General features: G+C 34.9%; 2 protein-coding genes across 4 annotated transcripts in view; one reads left to right on the forward strand and one right to left on the reverse strand.

The window, feature by feature from the left end:
* LOC135796134 (adhesion G protein-coupled receptor E2-like) overlaps positions 1-20,452 on the reverse strand; it is a 36,852-nt gene that overhangs the window by 10,882 nt on the left and 5,518 nt on the right. For 2 of the 3 annotated variants that reach the window (XM_065308043.1, XM_065308042.1), the window contains exon 2: positions 12,933-13,132. In XM_065308043.1, coding sequence (XP_065164115.1) covers positions 12,933-13,090 — 158 coding nt within the window. In that variant the 5' untranslated portion in view covers positions 13,091-13,132. Of the gene's footprint in view, positions 1-1,921; positions 2,134-12,932; positions 13,133-20,452 lie in introns of those variants that run through there. The other variant, XM_065308045.1, reaches the window with a different exon arrangement.
* On the forward strand, positions 16,496-18,215 carry LOC135796225 (uncharacterized). Its single transcript, XM_065308157.1, has one exon. The coding sequence runs from the start codon at positions 16,856-16,858 to the stop codon at positions 18,059-18,061; it is 1,206 nt and encodes a 401-aa protein (XP_065164229.1). The 5' UTR covers positions 16,496-16,855; the 3' UTR covers positions 18,062-18,215.

Below are 20,452 nucleotides of genomic sequence, written 5' to 3' on the forward strand. Positions count from 1 at the left end.
TTGTATTTCAACTTTTTATTTTAAGGGGGTATTCTACTCTAGAGGCATGAATTTCATTTGATTTTTGAAAGGCCGTAAAAAAAAATCAATTAATATTTTTACTATCCATTTTTTAACACTTATTTATTAATGTTTTGAGAATACAAAAAAAAATAAAAACTGAAAAAAGTTCAAAATTTTAAATTCCAGCAGGTGATGAAGTGGGAGGTCCCAAAAAATTGGCACGTGACCGTACCCATGATTTTAGCCCACCAAGTGATCTGAATTAATCTAGAATAATTAATTATTAATCAAGAATAATGTCGCAATCATATGAACTTCGGACAAGTGAAAAAAACAGTTTTACACAAAATGGCGACTGTTTGAAAAAATAGTGATTTTTTTACCCTTATTTTTTGATATTCTAGATTTTTTTGGAATATTTAAAATCGGAATTTGGGGATTAGCGTAGTTCATTTTAAAGAAAAGTCTATAAAGAAGACTCTGTAAAAATTTCAAGTAAATCGGTTCAGTAGAAGTTGAGAAATCGTGGGTACCGTCTCGAAAAATACAGTTTCGAGAAAAACACGTTTAAAGTTTTGCGTCAATGCGAACCAGTATGGATGCCGCGTCACCAAAACGGCTATATCTCGGAAAATAATTTAAATTTTGAAAAATCCTCTTGTACACGTATTCTTGAATAGTTAAACTTTCAAAATATCAAAAAAAATCGATTTTTTGAAACCCCTAGAGTAGAATATCCCCTTAATCGAAATTTGCCCACACACTTATACAAACTGTAAGGTTATAAGTGCCATGTCGCACGCCGGCCCATGTGACGCTTCGATTCATATCGTGCTCCTCCGATACGAGCAGCAGCAGCGCCTGCTTTAACGTGTTTGACATTTCATACCGCCTTGTGCTACTCCGAAGGCAAATGCGCAGGCGCTTGCTCCGTCCCGTGCATAATGCTAGTACATAATGAATATTATGTACGGCTTGACTGTCCGTATATAAAGTACCACTTTTTGTGTCTAAAAACCGTGGAAAAACTGGCGCTTTATATGTGGAAGTAGAAAAAAAATGAAATGAATAGCGTGTCTCCTGCTGACTTCACATTTAAGTATGAAAAATAAGATAAACAAAAGCAAAAGATAAAGATTAGTCTGTCACGTCGGGAATTCAGTTTGGTATGAAACGCATGTACTGAACTTGGCCGAAGACAATAAATTACGATTAGGAAGACTATTTGTCCTGTTTCGTCCTTTTTCTTTATCGCCTGGTTCCTTCAATTTCTCTTCATCTGCTTGAATTCAGTTGGAATCCGACTTTTCCATGTTCCAGCACATCCTAGCAGATTGCGCACACGTCGTCGAAGCTAAATGCTTGTGTTGCTGACTGAGCAGCGCCCGCTACAAACACCGTAACATATTATCCGCGCGTTTCTCGTGTTTTCGACTCGGCGCATTTTCGTTTCGCATCCGCAGGACTAACGTAATAAACAACCAGTGTGTCCGTTTCCTTGCGGAAGGGTTGCGTTCCGCAACAAGGTGGATCGACGCATTCACCAGGCGGAAACTATGTTTGCAGCCCAAGGATGTTTCAATGCAGCGGGAATTCTACATTAGCTCCGGCGTGTTTTACATATTTTAGTTTGAAAACAAAACAAAATAATCCGTTTAAAACAAGCCGTTATTTAACGTAAATAAATCGAGAAAATCTGTGCAGGGTTTTCGTTCGGCGTTTATAATAGTAGTAAAAATTTTATGCTCCGCGCACAAAAAAATCAATAAGTATTAACTTTAAGCTCCAACCAGTCAGTAGGATTTATTAACAATAGTAGCAAATCCTCTATTTTAGTCTAGGGGATAAAATCAGATAGTATTTGAGTTTTTTTTTTTGTGTTTTTAAGTAAAAAATTCATAATCTTGGAAAAAATTACCTTGACGAGTGGGATAGGCTTTTTGTGTGTTTTTAGACGAGTACTGGTATATTACTCCCTGAAGTACACTTATTCCGCTGCTCGCAAGTCACTTCTAAACCACTCCTTATTTTATTTATGGAGCGCCTTCTTCTGCCCGTGACTACGGAGGTAATTTAATTTTTATTACCAACATGCTGGTGCTGCGCCATTATCATCTTCAGTTTACGCGATACTCAACTCGTATGCAGCCATATCTTGCGAAAATCATTAAATATCTACGAAAACTGTAGCAATACTTTGGTATAATTACAGAATATATAATAAAAACCATTGCGTAACGGCAATATATGGTGATGTATCTGTGTTTTTAGTGACAGCAGTCATGACAGATTCATACGCTTTCGTGTTACGCGCTTGCGCTTTGAGTTTGGATGTAGAATTGCAACATCGCACACACATTAGAAAGGTATTAGTGCCAGTGTAGTCAGTGCAGTCATTGTTGAGATTGAAGAAAATTGCGATTTCCAGTTTTATATTTTTCTTGAAAAAGCGGATTTGTGTAAGGAGATGCAACGTTTCAATAACTGGTAATATCTTACATTTAAATTTGAATTTCGTTGAAATGCGAGGTTAAAACAAGTGATTACAGTGTTGATTAATGTGTTGGACACGACAATGTACGATTGACGAGCCGAACAAGTGAGGAAGAGCGCTATTTACACACTCATACGGAACAAAGACAAAAAGTAAGAATGTGATACCTCGCACGTATTTGCGACTCACCCTACTTTGTATACTTAGTTGCCTATCTCTATAATATGTTTCTCTTTCTTGGTATAACTCACAATACCAACTACAAACACAAATTCCAACAGCACTATATCCCATTCTGTATTCTGTATTCTGCATCTCCCTATTTGCTATTCTCTATTTTCCATTGCGATTCCACCGACAATGTGCCAAGTGTCATGGCGTGTGTTGTGTCGTTTGCATCAGCGACCACAGTGTGTGCTGGCGGGTTTTAATTAATTTCCCCGGCGCCCAGCAGATCGCGATTGTTTGCCGACGGAAGTAGCGACGACAACGAAAACGTTTGCGACGCGTATTGGCACATTCGACACTCAAGCCGCGTATCGATTCCCACCGCGTATTAGAAAACAAATTGCCGCGCTGATGTGCTCATTATTTACCTAACCTCACATCAGCACTATCACGACATTCACACAAAACGTTATTCTCCACCCGTTAAACTATGCAGTGATTGAGCGGAAAGACATGAAACGTACATAACCTCGCCGAGAAATCAATCGCTATTGATATTAAGCAAATATAATGAGAAACCATGCGATTAATATTTGCTTAGAGCACATAATTGAAATCATAGATGTATGAAATACCAACTTGTTGATATTAAACGTGTAAAATTATTTTAACATGTTTACGAATATAATTTCAATTTAATCTACGCATAACCTCGAATATTGGACGCTTTGCTTTGATGTATAATTGAAATTAATTATTTGCTTATTTCTCACAAATATTTTCATGTATTTAATAACAACTTCAAAGGCTTTGCGTTTAATAAAAGTTTTTGTCAACTTATTTAAATGGTATCATCGTGTGGCGGTGACATTCTGTCATTGTGACAAATGATACTCCATCACTCGTCAAACATAATCCCTTCGCAATACTTTCCGCCCTCGCGGCTGCGACATTCGAATTCGAAGGATACTCGCCCTCAGGCTTAAAGGATACAACTCCTGCATACCGCTTTAACAAATCGAATCGGGACGGATTCATATGTTACGCGTCGACGACAAATTCACTGAGCTTACCGCAAGTCGCAAAAACATTTTTCGTATCCTGCTCGTCTCCACAAACGAGTATTAATTTTATTTTAAGCGCACATTTTGATATGAAAATATTTCCCAAAGCTGAAATCCTAGCTGAAGGTTTTTGTGAATATTTTCCGTTGAATACATGTTTCAAGTGTTTGTATTCGTGGAATACTCGTAACAACTTACTATTCAGAACCTGCAGCACAAGCACAACCCCATATTGTAAAGGTACTCGTCCTCGTACACTCCTAGAGAACGCATCTTATATCCAGACTAAACAAATAGAAAATAGAAACACACAAATAACGAAACACAATATACATAAAAGCGAAGTAAAAACCTGCTCCGCGCGCGTTCAATTTCACTGAAAGAGTAAAACTCGTAGAAAATCTCATCTCATCCACCCACAAGCGTACACCATCCAAAAAACGCTTGAAGCACATTCAGCGTTCGTTTGAAGGTCGACGTAATGCATCAATGCGAACTGAATGTCTGATGTCTTGACGCTGTAATAAATCATTCATGTATCACTCTCAGCCTCGAACCCTATACGTCATCGATCCGATCGACAATTACGACGAATTAAGGGGACAAAGATGTCGGCGGAGGCATGCGCATGGGCTAATTGCTCATCATTTATTAACGTCGTTTTTGTTCGGTTTTGTTACAAGTTGTTGAAGCTGGAAGGAAATTCGTTCCATTTGATTTATGGCTGGTTTTATTTACCACCGACAAGACAGCTGCTTAATTGGTTGCATAAATCATCTCATTTTTTCGGAGGTTGTTAAAAATTAAATCCTGTCAATAATATCTCAACTTTTGGAATCTTAACTCTCATCAATCATTCTTTAAATGTTTTCAGCTTGGTTAAGTATTTTGCTCAACACATATTTTTTTCTTTTTTGTTATTTTTTTTTTCTTTTGTGGAAAAGTTGAGCAAAAAGTAATGCAAACTTTTTTCACACTCAATGGTTAGCCATTCCATTTTTTTTTTCAGTGCTTCTGGTTCTTTTTTATAACTTTCAGACATTCGCTTCTATTTAAAAGACATTCTTTCGATGGTGTAGCCCCAGAAAACTGAAAATTGAGTTTGCGGACTTTGCGCTATCAGACCGGGTCTAGTCTGATTTAAATTCCGGATTTGCATCATCGTAACCTATGCGAAAGCGTAGCGACCTTCACGGATCGAATCAAAACGTGACCGGAATCACATTTTTACTACTTTACTGTGCAAAGTTGATATTGTAAGCGCCTAGATTATAGTTTAACTGTGATATATTGTAGGTATTTTTATTTATTATGAAAATGCGAACGATAAAAATATATTGCGTCGTAAAATATAAATAAAAACATGTTTATAGCAAGTTTTACGTGTGAGCATTAACATTTATTCGTTCTTTAAGTTGCGTTTTCAAGAGGGTAGTATTGTTAAACTTTTATTTTACTACGCTATTAAATGCAACACAAAATTTCAGATAAAAAATGTTATATAATGGAAAAATCACTTATGATATCATTATTTGTCAACGATGAAAATATTTCGGCTGGCATTGAAAATATTTAATATGCAATGAAATGTAATAACATTCCTATTGAATGACATAAATGTGCTGCGATAAAATGTAATGTATTGTTTGGCGGTGTATTTTTATTGCGATGTTCATTGCATGCATATTCGTGGCTGGCGTTGTTGAAAAACATAAATTACGTCTCTGCATCATTTCTATCGATTGCCAGTTCGCGAGCCGCAAGTGCCGCAAACGCACGCATCGCACGACTGCACCGAAACAGATAGCATCGGAGGAGGAAAACCCACCCTCGCGGAAAATGTAAAATACGCCTCGGAAACGCGCTCGCAAACAGAAAAGACTGCGCGCCGGATTGGCAAGCGTCCAGACGTGGCGAACGTGCTAAACACGTGCGCGGATTATCCACTTGATTATCGGCCTGGAAGCGGAATGAATACCTAATGTATTTACATCGGTGTTTGGCGGCAGCGCAAAATCGTGAACGGGTGAATAATAGCAGGGAAAGATGCGAAGAAAATGAAAGAAAATGTTGTGCGAGGGGGAATTCGATGCGACAACAATGGCGGCGACGAGACGATCGGATTAATCTGCATAATAGATGCAAACGCGCACTCAAATACTCAAATTCGATACAGATCATCAATACTGCCAGAGATACGTGATACGGTTTCATAACGACAAGGTTTCACTGATATAGCAACCAGTTGACACATATACACGTGCGTGGTTACTGGGAATTCTTATTCTGTGTCTTCTCTGTCAGGTTGTGCTAATTGTTTCCATGTTGCCACTATTTGCATAGAGTAATTTTAAATTTTAATTGTAATTGTTTGAAACACGCAACAGCGCCATCTGGGATTCAAATATTTAGTCATAATTATGATTTAATTATTATACCAGATTTTCCTTGATTAATTAGCCATTTATATCACAAATTTTGATATTTTAATAGTTATTCTATTATTCGGGACAAAGATGAATCTAAAAAATCATGGATTACCAAAATCTCTCGAGCCGTTCTTGAGTTATAAATGTTGTAACTAACACGACTTTGTTTTATGTATACGGACTAGCTTTTGCCCGCGATTTCGTCGCGGTAGTGTTTAATTAAAATGTAATTCCTTTTTACACTCTTGTTCTAGACATAGTATGTGTCAATTCTATCAATAAGATTCGCAATTTTATTTTAATGAAATTAATTATATAAAGAATTGATAATAATGCCCTTCTGTGCGCCATCTCGGATTCAACTATTTAACTATAACTATGATTGAATCTCAGTGCCAACTTTTATCCTATGGAAAAGGGCTGTCCTTAGGGTTTTTCCGGCAATTGTTCGAATTTTTCTCGACGTAAAAACCATCCTTTGACTTTAACGAACATTTAAAAAAAGAATTGGCCAAATTGGTCAGGGCGTTGTTGAGTTATGCGCGTACCAACAGATTTTGCGATTCATTTTTATATTATAGATTGAAATAGGCATTTGACCCACACGACAGCGCCATCTCGGAATTAATTATGTAACTAGAACTATGAATAATTTTTTTCATTAATTTTCTTTGCTTAATTAATTCATCAATTTAAAATTTTAAATATTTTAATAATTATTCTGCTATTCTGGACATAGATGAATTCAAAAAATCATAGATTACCGAAATGTGTCCAGCCGTTCTTGAGTTATAAATGATGTAACTAACCCGACTTTGTTTTGCACCGACCTCTATGATTTTTGGTTACAACCAATAGTAATATTCTAGGTTATAAGCTAGGCTTAACAAAAAGCCCTCCCAATAATTTCAATTCGAATGTTTTTTTCAGCTTTAAATAGACTCTATTTACAAACTCTTTTTGAATTGCCAACATAAACAGCATAAAAGCCGAACCTCCAAATTGAAATAGTTGAAATAGTCGTTCCTGGCACACGAAATGAAAGCCAAATGCGCATTCACAACATAAAGTGCTTCAGTGTTTATTCATATTCGAAATAAAATAAAATGAATAAATAACGTTTAATTTAATTGAAACAAACGACAAACATCAAATTTCATTGTTTTAATTATTCAAATATTTCACCAGCAAACAGTTTTTATATAAATGGATGCTTTTAAAAGCTGAAAAACACTTTCACAACGGCTTTTAAAAAATTAATAAAAATAAAACAAAAGTTTTACGCGTTTAAATTATATTCGTGGATGTATTTTTGATCGCTTTTAGATACCTTTTGGTCGTAATGGCAGTTGGGGGTAATTGAAACGTCAAGCAGAACGAATTTTTCAATTTTTCATTCTTTACCATTTGAAAAATCATCCGGCGCGGGATTTTTACGAGGATTTTGCACGGAATAAAAATTCGCACAGATTGATTTTCTGCTTTTGTTATTCGCAGGCAATAAAAAACCTCGCTGAACTCGTCATAGAGGAAATTTGTCAATATGCACATTTTGAAAAATTTCAATTGGCTTGTAATTGTCGATCGCTCGAACGGGAAAAATATTGAAAGCAGCTGATAATTGAATGTATGAATGACCAAACGAGAATTTCTGTTTCAGGAATTGAAATCAAGCCCGCTTTTGTGCGTGTGGGTAATAATTTTGCATGATGATCCTGGCACGTGTGCGAATGACAGTTAGAGGATCCTTGAACCATCATACAACGCCCAATCACAGCCGACAACAACATTATAACCTTGACCAAAATTATTTTTTCCCTGACTCTTGTATCAAAAGCATAGAAAGAAAATAATAAGTTTAATTAAGAGAATTTTCCGGACATCAAACAGCGAAATCTTGACGCAATTATCCTCGTGCTGTGCGCGGTTTAAAGCTTCGTGTTTAACGGTGAATTGCGCAACTTTTCGAATAGTTTGCGAAGCTCTCCGACCGCCGACCGCCGCCGACAAGCGTCGCTTACGCGGCGAAAAGCTTTTTAAGACTTTTCGACAAGACAAACTTCAGCGAAACGTAAAGTCTCCGCCGTCCCCACTTCCAGTGGCGCTAACCCGCCAACCAGCGCGAGCTTCCTGTCAGTTTCCTGTCCTTTTTCTTGCTTCAATAATTTTTGGAAAGCATACACTGCTGTTGTTGCCAGCAAGCATTCGCACAAAAAGTCCATTACGTAATTGAAATACGCTCTCAATGAATCAAAATTTAATTTCTAAATATAGATCAAATGAATTTTTATTTCTTCGCAGCGAAATATCGCGCGTAAAGACAAAGTCCTTTCATTCTGCTTTGAACATCCGTCGCATTGAACTTGTCGACGCACACAAAGCGCACGTCAAGGAAATTGAAATAGAAATGGAAATGAAAATGAAAATCGAAATCTAACACGACGATTAACACGTGTCAAACGTCCTGTCAAAAAGCCCGGGTGGTATTTTTGCGTTTTCATAACGGAAATTACAAAAGCCTACCATTCAAACATCTTAATATAATAGACTAGCTTTTGCCCGCGACTTGGTCCCGGTTGTGTTTAATAAAAATGTAATTCGTATTTACTCTCTTGTTCTAGACATAGTATGTGTCAATTCTATCAATAAGATTCGCTATTGACGTGATAACGTCTTTAAAATCGTTTTAGTCGGGTGACATGTTCAGAAACTTGTGTCACGAGGCCTCCGATCGCAGGTATAACGAGAGAGAGAGAGACGGACCGATCTCCCGTCCCATCTCGAGCGCTGCCAGTCATTCCGTGAAACTTGACACGCGGAATCCACACGAGCGGAGGCAGGCATAGTGTTCGAGTGAGTGGACCGATTTTCCGTCTCTCTCACTCTAGCGGCATACAAACGAATGGAGATTTTCTCGTGCGGTTAAGTTTTCGTTGAATATTTAACAGTGAAACAAAATGTGAAGTGCAAGTGAAGTGTTACAACAATTGCAACAAAAAAAACTTATATCACCAATAAGACGTTATCACGTAAACATCTCGATCGTAAACCTACTTTACAAACAACCATTTTTTTTATTTTAAAGAAATTAATTATATATAGAATTGCTAATAATGCACTTCAGCGTGCCATCTCGGATTCAATTATTTAACTATAACTTGGATTGAATCTCAATGCCAATTTTTTTCCTATAGAAAAGAGCTGTCTTTCGGGTTTTCCTGTCAATTTTATGAATTTTTCTCGCCGTAAAAACCATCCTTGGCCTTCAACGAACAATTTAAAAAAAGAATTGGCCAAATTGGTCTAGGCGTTATTGAGTTATGCGCTTTCCAACAGATTTTTATATTATAGATAATACATCCGTGTTCCATGATACACATGATAATACGCAAGGATAATGTTCGTGCTGCAAGGGAATTCACCTTCATGTTCGACGTAATTGATTCCGACAACAAGGAAATTAATTGCGCCGCACTAGTTTACAAACTTGGCTTAAAAGATGAGACGTGTCGAGGTTAATTACTCAATGTGTCGAGTTTCGCGTAGTTTGAAAACCGGAAACGCGATGTTACCGAAAACTTGTTGTTTGGTAGTAATTTTGCAAACGTTTTTAATGTGTATATTTCAGTTTGGGGGTAAACTTTCGCATTAAAACGTCAGTGGGCAACAGCTGCGCGGTGATAAATTCAATTAACATAAAAGTTGTAAAACTTCCGCCTGGCTCGACCGCATATTAGTTTCGTAAACTGCTTTTCCACCGCATTAGCTACAGGCTGAAGCAACATGCTCAATTTTCATCCTGTAACTTTGTTTGCAAAAGTTAAAAACGCAGTTTATCATTTCACATACGAGTACCTCTAGCAACTTGTACTGCATAAAACAAATCCTAACTAATATGATAATTTTAATAAATGTGAGTTAATTTGTTGGTTTGTTATCATTTTACGTAAAAACCATTGAGTCAATTTTGATAAATATTGGGATAAATGAAAATAAAATAGGCTACTCATATCTATAATATACAAATGAATCGTATAATCTGTTAGTAAGCGCATAACTCAACAACGCCTAGATCCATTTGGATAATTATTTTTTTTTAAATGTTTGTTAAAGTCCAAGGATAGTTTCTACGGCGAGAAAAATTCGATTATTTGCCGGAAAAACTCTAAAGACAGCCCTTTTCTATAGGATAAAAGTTGGCATTGAGATTCAATCATAGTTATAGTTAAATAGTCGAATCCGAGGTGGCGCGCTGAAGTGCATTATTAGCAATTCTTTATATAATTAATTTCTTTAAAATAAAATTGCAAGGGAGTAAAAACGAATAACATTTTTATTAAACCCTACCGGGACGAAGTCGCGGACAAAAGCTATTGTTGTATAAATATAATTTTTTAGTTCCATCTTTAAAACCGCAGTTTTAGACAGAAAAAGTGGTACTTTTAACACGGACAGCCAAGGCCGTGACTAAAGTACTTTACTCACGTGACGCTGATACCTGCAAACGACTCCAACGACGAAATTATTCCCAACTAATGAATTTAGCTATTGTTTTTTAAATCTATGCGAAATGTTAAGTAATAAATTTTATTGAAAGTAAATTAACTACGTTCAAAATGCATTCCACACGCGATTTCATAAATTTGCATTTTTGACTGCATTAACAAGAATTTTATTACTTCACCACCACCACAATTTAAACGTCATAAGTATTTAGAACAATGTACAATATGTATATTAAATTTTACTGTTGGGGTTGTAACATTCTGTTTGGGAATGTAATGTATGCGAGTATTCCAGACACTCGAGGACCTCGCGGTGCGGTATTTAGCACACCCGCATTAACTCTAAAACGCAATTTATTAGTGGTTGTTCGCTTAGTTTTGTGCCGGTATTGTGTTTGTGTTAATGTTCAGGGTGCAGCCGAGAGTATTAGCAACAAATGATGCTATAATTTATTGCGTAATGGCCGTTTGATAATAGAGGCGCTATAGCAATGCGACCCTTCGACAGTCACGCAAGGAAAAAAATCGAACCTCGCCGCGCCTTCAAGCTTTCCAACTCCCAACAAGGCGATTGGACATAATGACACACAATGCGCTGAAAGCCCTAACCGAAAAGCATTAACCCATTTTACCAACACTTTATTGAGGAGGACTTACGAGTGAAGAAAAAAAAAAGACATCGCACGCATTGTTATGACTTATAAAGTCAATTCTATTAAGATGTCTGAAGATATCATGCTGAGTTATTGACAAAAGTGTCAAATCAACTTTTATACACGATAGTGAATAATGATCGGGTGGTTCCTTTGATGTAGATAACACCCTAGGGCACAGTTTGAATGAAACTCAGTCGACTCGGTCAACTCGGCGCGGCCGTCCATGAATAATTGCAATTAATATCGTGCCGTTGGCAAAATCAATATGGACATTAAACACGAATAGCGAACTTGGCAGTATTTACAATTATACCGCAAATTATAACACAACATGAATTTTATATAAAAAAAACTAACTTTTACTCACCACTTCGTTCCGGTAGTGTTTAATAAAAATGCAATTCGATTTTACTCTCTTGTTCAAGAAATAGTATGTGTCAATTCTATCAATAAGATTCGCAATTTTATTTTAAAGAAATTAATTATATAAAGAATTGCTAATAATGCACTTCAGCGCGCCATCTCGGATTCAACTATTTAACTATAACTATGATTAAATGCACTACTTTTATACTATAGAAAAGAGCTGTTTTTAGGGTTTTCCTGGGAAATATTCGTATTTTTCTCGACGTAAAATCCATCCTTGGACTTCGACGAACATTTTAAAACAAAAATTGTCCAAATTACCAACAGATTTTGCGATTCATTTTTATATTATAGATTATTCAAAAAATATTATATAAAAAATTATCTCGAAAACAGTTCAAAGAACACCGGAAGATTAATTTACTTGCGGAAATGACTTACTTTTTTCGAATGCTTGTCTATATAAATCAGGATAAAGACTATCTCAACGTATGTATGAGTATTCGCAGAAGACGACCTTATTATAACCATCAAGCAGAAATAATGGCGAAGGAAATTCGCAAAAAAATCCCTTTTTATATCGTTTCATCCCAGAATATCGGTAGATTCAGGAAGATTCAATCAAAATGTTTCTTTTTTTTTCACTGCTGAATTCGATCTCGAGCAAAAAATATATCGAATTTCGCACAAAAACAAAACAAGATCGAAGAAAACACGAGAACGTCGAAATGTTTTCCGAAGTGAGTTTATTTGATAATGTAGATGATGTGGATTATGTCAATTATGTAAATTTTCATTGAGTTTTCATCGAGTTGACGCTGACGTGTCGAATTTGAATGCGAATTCAAGTCGGAACTTTTCGCTTCAACTTTGACTTCACAAACTCATTGTAACTTTCCACTTTTGACTTCCTCGATTCCAAATTGACTTCGCGAATAAAACAAAACGACTCACATGATTCCTGTTGAAGCTAATTCAATTTGTATGTATTTTTTTTAAATCACTTTTTAAAAACGTTAAAATTTTATCTGGAGTTATCTGGAGTAGGTACTTTCTCGTTCCTAATTGTTTACATGTTTCGAAGTGGCAGGTTTAAATTATGCAGTTTCGTGTTGCGCGACGTGACGCATAAATTGAAAGCGTCGAGATTGCTTTCGCTGCGCTTTTCGCGAAGCGCTTCCACAAAATACCGCTACCGCTGCACACTCATACTCAAAGACACTGCGAAAGGTGTGGGACATGCTTACCTGTAGGTTATGAAGGCGAAGACAAGCCCGACCAGTGAAATGCTGCTGCCGAGCACGATGAGAAGGCTCAGGACGCTCTCCTCGGAGAGCGCCGGCTCCATACCGGAACGCGTCAGGTTGGGAAAACCGTGCAAACGGGCTGTGTATAAAGTTTCCATGCTGATGCTGATTCCACGCACTTATATACCTTTCAACGGCACCTGCAATAGGAAATATTCATATATATTATTTCATTTGAATTACAAATGAATAAATAATATAAAAATGAATCGCAAAATCTGTTGGTAAGCGCATAACTCAACAATGCCCAGGCTAGTTTGGTCAATTCTTTTTTTTAAAAGTTCGTTAAAGTCCAATGATGGTTTTTACGGTGAGAAAAATTCGAATAATTGCCGAGAAAACCCTAAAGACAGCCCTTTTCTATAGGATAAAAGTTGACATTGAGATTCAATCATAGCTATAGTTAAATAGTTGAATCCGAGATGGCGCGCTGAAGTGCATTATTAGCAATTCTTTATATAATTAATTTCTTTAAAATGAAATTGCAAATCTTATTGATAGAATTGACACATACAATGTCTAGAACAAGAGAGTAAATATATTGTTTTTGTATCGCACTGTATGCGTAAAAGTGTGGTTATGTTGGTTGAAAGTTTAAAAACAGTATACACGATGAATGTGGGTTCGTTCGCGCGTGTTTTACGACTTGCGCTTGGAGTTTTCCCATTTTCTCGTTGTTTCCGAGCGTCCATTCTCAAATTGGCGAAATTGGGGAAAGGTTTAATCGCTTTCACCTTGTGGCCCCTTACTCAATTTACTCCACTGTGGGCGCAGTGGATATTTTACGACATTTTTTTTTGCTTTTGCTGGTTTTTCTTTCTTTTTAATTTTGTCTGTTTCTTGCACTTTTATGGGTTCTTTTTTGTTTCATTTTTTATTCTTGGTTAGGTTTTGATTAAACTGAAAGACGTAATAAAATCTATATTTGTTTGTGGCATAAAGAAAATCGTGTTAGTTAGGGCATTTATAACTCAAGAACGGTTAGAGAGATTTTGATGATCCACGATTTTTTTGATTCGTTTCTTCCTCGAATAACAGAATAAGTATTAAAATATTAAATATTATTACTCAAAAGGTGTTAAATATATGATGAAAAATAATATAAAAATTGAAGCATAACTTGGATCCAAGAATGTAAAAATTATTTACATTTTTACTAAAACACAAAGCCAAAGTCGCGGGTAAAAATTAGTTCATAATCTATAGTATAAAAATGAATTGCAAAATTTGTTGGTAAGCGCATAACTAAACAACGCCTAGACCAATTTGGCCAATTCTTTTTTTTAAATGTTCGTTAAAGTCCAATGATGGTTTTTATGGCGAGAAAAATTTGAATAATTGCCGGGAAAACCTTTAAAAAAACCTTTTCTATGGAATAAAAGTTGGCATTGAGATTCAATCATAGTTATAGTTAAATAGTTGAATCCGAGATGGCGCGCTGAAGTTTTAGCAATTCTTTAATTAATTTCTTTAAAATATAATTGCGAATCTTATTGATTGAATTGACACGTACTATGTCTAGAACAAGAGAGTAAAAACGAATAACAATAACATCTGCTACCGAGTCGAAGTCGCAGGAAAAAAAACTACTTGATTAATATGTTTCCTAAAGAAAATATATGATTGTTCCAATTAATTCCAAGTTAAACCGAAGACAAGGCAAAAAACGAAGTAGAAAATTTAATGGATATTCAAGTCTTGAGTTTATAAAGATTTGCCTAATTGGAGGAAATGATTGCGGCTGCGACACACAATTTTCAGAATAATAAATATTAAGGTGGTGGTAGTGATGGTGTTGGAGAGGGTGGTGTGGTAGCGAATCGGGATCAAGTGATTAAACCGAGTCTCCAGCAGACAGTACACCGGAGCGCAAACTCTGGTGGCTGGAGGCACGACCCTTTTGAACTCATCATCATCCCACCAATTTTCTTTTATTGATTTTCATAATTGGAACGACTCGTTACCGCGACGAAGACCACCGCATCAAACGAGCGTTAAGCACGACCGGGGAATTTAGAAATGCAGATCCGTGCCGGTTCATTATTTTCTTTCGCCAACGGTGGCGCAAAAATATATAACGAGAGGCTTAAGCGTCCAATGCAATTTGCATATTTAATTGCGACAATAAAGAAACAGGAGCAGATAAAATGTAAATATTGTTGAATAACATTCTGAAACTCGCGAAGATAAATATTTGCGAATGCTATGGACAATTAACAATGTTTTAAATGTGATTAAGGTTTAGATATGTATATAAATTTATTAGGAAATAGCTGGCTTGGTAAAATTAATATTCACTCCTTCATAAAGCAGTATTCAATTAATTAAAAATTGCTAAAATTGTTTATGTGTTTCAATTTTTGAGATTTTTTTGTTGCAAGTTGATTTATAATTTATATGTTACATTTGACATATCTCGTTGTAGTGACATGTTATAAATGCAAATGGAAATTTGTTTGTTTGTTACTTTTTCACGCAAAAATTCCTGAATCGATTTAAAAAAAACTTTTTCTACTTTCACCACTAAACCGCCAGTTTAGAGGTTTTTAAACAAAAAAACGGTACTTTATGTACGGACATCCAAGTCGTGAGTGAAGTACTTTATCTACGGGCATTATCAACGGGGCGGAGCTTACATCTGCGCATTTGCCTACGGTGAAGCAACAAGAAAAGAAACCAAATCATTAATTAAGGTAATTTTTATACGCCTCCAAAGTTGCGGGCAAAAGACTTGGCTTATTATATAAAAATGAATCTCAAAATCTGTTGGTAAGCGCATAACTCAACAACACCTAGCTCAATTTGGCCAATTCTTTTTTAAAATGTTTGTTAAAGTCCAAGGATGGTTTTTACGGCAAGAAAATTTGAATAATTGCTGGAAAAACCCTAAAGACAGCGCTTTTCTGTAGGATAAAAGTTGACAATGTGATTCAATCATAGTTATAGTTAAATAGTTGAATCCGAGATGGCGCGCTAGAGTGCATTATTAGCAATTCTTTATATAATTAATTTCTTTAAAATAAAATTGCGAATCTAATTAATAGAATTGACACATGCTATGTCTAGAACAAGAGATTAAAAACGAATTACATTTATATTAAACACTCCCGGGACATAGTCCCGGGCAAAAGCTAGTATAATATATAAACATACATGAGAATAAATAAAAACTTTAGTTTAAATTCTATTAATTATTGAAGAATTTCATCAGGTCACTAGCAGAGGCCATCAAATATTAAACGTTTCAATATTGCAAATTATTAATTATTCACTTTGCGTTTCACATGACTAATTTCATGGCATTGCAAATTATCGCTTTGTTAATAAATAGAACAAACATATTCCATTCTCTATTTATATTTGTTCTTATCATAAATACGCCTATGCAACCTAATACCAGCATGACTTCACAATTATCTAAATTTTCATCAAAATAAACATTTCAAATATAAATACACTCTACTCTTGTTGTTACCCAAGTTACACACGAAACGTACTTGACCGTCAATCGCGCAGTGTATAATTATCTCCACACAAGCCGGTTGTGATGTGGTACTCGTAAATACCACTTTTTATAACGAACAACGAACCACAATGGTCAAGTTGTAATAAAGGAAGTCATAACACAGTCTAACGTTGTAGCATCAACATCGTAATCACATCGTTACGCATACAAGAATAAAACAAAATAAAGTAATCTTATCTTAGACTTTGATCCGTATAACATCTTAATGATTAACATAACAATGTTTAACTAAGTTACATCACCGAGTCTAAGTTTAATTCATTGTACATTCGCGAGTGTAAAGTTAAAGGCCAAACAAGTTCACAAATTCAAAAACTAACCGAAAACTAAAACTACAATGTCTTCGGATAGTTTAGACGAATCCGCACTGAAAAAAATCTTAACCTCTAAATTAAACCATGAAGATTTCGTGCTTAAACAATTTAAAATGGTGTTACTTCATGCCGATGGAATGATGGGTGAACATTTCCGACTTTTATGCGAAATCGAAGAAAATTCAACGATAAAATCCCATGCATTTTTCGTAAAGAAACAAGCACCGTTCGAGGCATATGGAGAACTACCATCACTAGTCTTCAATAAAGAGAAGGCGACCTTCGATATGTTTAAAACCATCAATTTCCAACAGATGAATGACTCACTACCGAATGTCTATTACACTGATGATAAACACATTGTTTTTGAAGATTTAACAGATGAAGATTATGTGATTCAAACACCGGCAAGAGTTTCAACTGATGAAGAACTATGTGTTATTTTGGATAGTTTGGCTGCCATCCATGCTGGATGTATTGCGTATGAAAACAAACACGAAATCAAGCTGAACGAAGCATTTCCTGACGCGGTTATTGAGTTGTACTTAAAGAGTCGCCATGAACTGTTGATGAAATACTACGGGGCAATTATCAAAAGCCTTCACACGGGAATAAAAGTATTTAATCTGCCAACAGTTCTCAAAAGTGGAAGAAAACTCGAAGATGAAGTTGAACGATTTATGGATTTACTTAATGGTTATGTAAAACCTTCAACAAAATTTCGAAACTCAATATGTCATTGTGATTTGTGGCCTGCGAATATTTTTATTAAGTATAATAAAAATGTTGCACAACATGCGAAAATAATTGATCATCAAATTGCACGATATTTACCACCGGCTTTTGATGTTCTGGACTGTATTTTACTCAACACTTCACGAGAATATCGAAAGGAGCATCTTTTGAGATTGAAAAAGTGCTATTTTGATTGTTTTACTAAATATTTGAAAGAATTTGGAGTTGTGCCAAGTGAGATTTATACGTTGGATGAGTTTTTGGAAAGTTTTAAAGAGGTGGAAATGTTTGCGGTTTTTATGAGCTTGGCGACAATTCCGTTGGTTTATAATGTTAATCGCAGTCTGGGGAATCTTGTCGAGTCGGAAGCAAAAGACGACATTCTTTTGGATGACAGAAGTCCATTGATTACGAATTTCTTGGATAATGAATATTTAATGGGGAGGATTAAGGGAGCCATGTTGGACATGGTGGATTATTTTGAAAATAATTAATATGTTTATAAGAAATTTTTAGTGTTAGGTTATTGTTTAGTTGTAGAAAGACAAATTGTGAGATTTATACATAGGTATAACAAATTTATGTTTAAATAATATTATATAAATTTTATTAATATTTTAAGTGAATAAATAAATAGTTTATTTTGTTGATCAGTTTTTATTAATTTTTTTTATTTCTGCCATTCATTCGTTTTATTCTCCGTTAAATTATGATTAAATAAGTTTTGAATATTTCTTTGTCGTAACGAGTATAGTTAATATTTGTTTCAAGTAAAAGTACAAGTAAATTTTTGTATACATAGTTCAAATATTCAAATATTCGCCTCGTTATGGAGAAAGCTATTACGTTATCTTATCATGGTTTTACATGTTTTGCAAATTAAACAATTAAATATTTGTTTTGTTTAAGTAGTATGCAATAATATACAATATACAAGTCATGCTTAAATTATTATACTTCAATTACAGATTAGTGAAATGTACTTGATAGAAAAATGCAGTTAGGCACGGTGTTAGTAGAAAAAAAAATTAAATATAATGGCCGATTCATATAATTACATGCTTTTGCCTATACCTACATGAATAAGGTGACCTTCAATATGTTCAAAGCCATCAATCTTTACCTGATGAATTACTCATTATGGAACATGTTTTATTCCGATGATAAACACCTTATTTTGGATGACTTGACAGAAATAGGCTATGAAAGTCAATGATGAACGTTAGGAATTCCTCCTGAGAAGCAAAGATTAGAATAATTATGAACATAATTCAATGTTAAATGACTTTCCGGAAGAAAATATTTTATTGCCTAGATTTGATTATTATTTTGATATATTTTTTATTGGCTATTGGCTTTCCGCCCGCGCAGTTTTTAATAAAAGTAAGTGGTGCATGTTATTAATGCATTATTTTTTGTTTACGGTATACACATCCCATAGGTATTATAACTCTCCATTTCTATTTCAAAAAATGACAAAATTTATTATTATAATTATTGTCACGAAATGAATTTTTATCCAAAAAGTTTATTTTGGGATTTTTTTTATGTCATGAAATATTACTGTTATTTTGGTAATAAAATGGAAATATTTTTTGCATGAAAGCGTAGCAAACAAAAAGACAAACTCATTTTCGCGTATATATAAAGATTTTTTACTTCATATATTCATGTATTCTAACGATATGTAGAAGTTACTTCAAATCGATGGAATGTTTGGTGGGTAATTTTTATGCTCGTGCATGATTGCTAAAACCGCAACCGAAAAACTCATCAAGTTTTTGTGTCGAAAAAAAAACTGGCCGTGCATGGAATACGACAGGCATGCCTCAGACAATCTTCCACTAGCAAGTAACTAGCAATCCTCCCTTACCTTCGACATGTTCACAGTCATCAATCTCCCTACCGTGAACGATTCATTACCGAACTGTTTTTACAGCCAACCTTGAGCACTCAAGTTTTAACAACCTCACCGCTGCTGGCATTGTCATCTAAACGACATCACGCGTCGTAACTGATGATGACGTTTTACTGCTGGAGGTAGCGGATTTGCTGACATTTATTCGGAAGCAATTGTTTTCGAAGGGTAGTAAATAAATACCGCACTGGTTAATTAAAGCAGGAAATTATTTGTACCATTAACAAAGCAATTTAAGTTTTCAACGTGCCATAGTTTTTTGCCAATTTAAAAATGAATAAAAAGATTTTAGTAATGAATAGTAAATAATCCATTGTACCTACTTGACATTGCTGCTGGCTTTTCTTAAAGCAAAAATTTCATAACTTCAAAATCACCCAAAGGTTTTTTTTAATTAATTTTAATATTGAAATAGATCGGATCTTGAAAAAGGATGTTTGCTACCCTTTTTGTTCAGAACAAAACAATAAGGAAGTCAAATAAGTGATAAAAATATGAGAAAGGAATAAATTATAGTTATAGGAGGCACTTATTTATATTAAATTCGGAGAAGAGTTTTTGCCGAATATTCAATCTTGATATTTACATTTTATGCGATACAAAAAGCAAAATGCAAACATTGGTTTTTATTGTATCGACTAACCTTGACTTGCTATCAATAAAATACTGCGCGGAATTCTCTTCACGTATACACTTTCAAAGATGTTTTGAAGAAAATATCTGTTGCACACTTTCTTAATATACTAAGAATTAGTAATTAAATTAGTATCTATTATTGTAACTATGGAAAATCACATATTTTAACCCACTTTATTGGAAAATATTTTACTTTTTTGTTTCAATAACAAAATTTATTTCCAATAATTTCTTATACCATATAAAAAATATAAAAAATAGAACTTCTATTTAGCAAGAAAATCTATATATATAAAATTTGCGTGTCACAGTGTTTGTTTCCATACTCCTC

This window comes from Atheta coriaria, unplaced genomic scaffold (genome assembly GCF_025399875.1).
Source record: "Atheta coriaria isolate IRGN ID8LTWV9N9 unplaced genomic scaffold, Caltech_Dcor_3.1 hic_scaffold_7_pilon, whole genome shotgun sequence".
Lineage (NCBI taxonomy): Eukaryota > Metazoa > Arthropoda > Insecta > Coleoptera > Staphylinidae > Dalotia > Dalotia coriaria.

Coding starts and splice junctions, on each gene's coding strand:
- LOC135796225 (XM_065308157.1), top strand. CDS start 16,856: ATGTCTTCGGATAGTTTAGACGAATCCGCACTGAAAAAAATCTTAACC.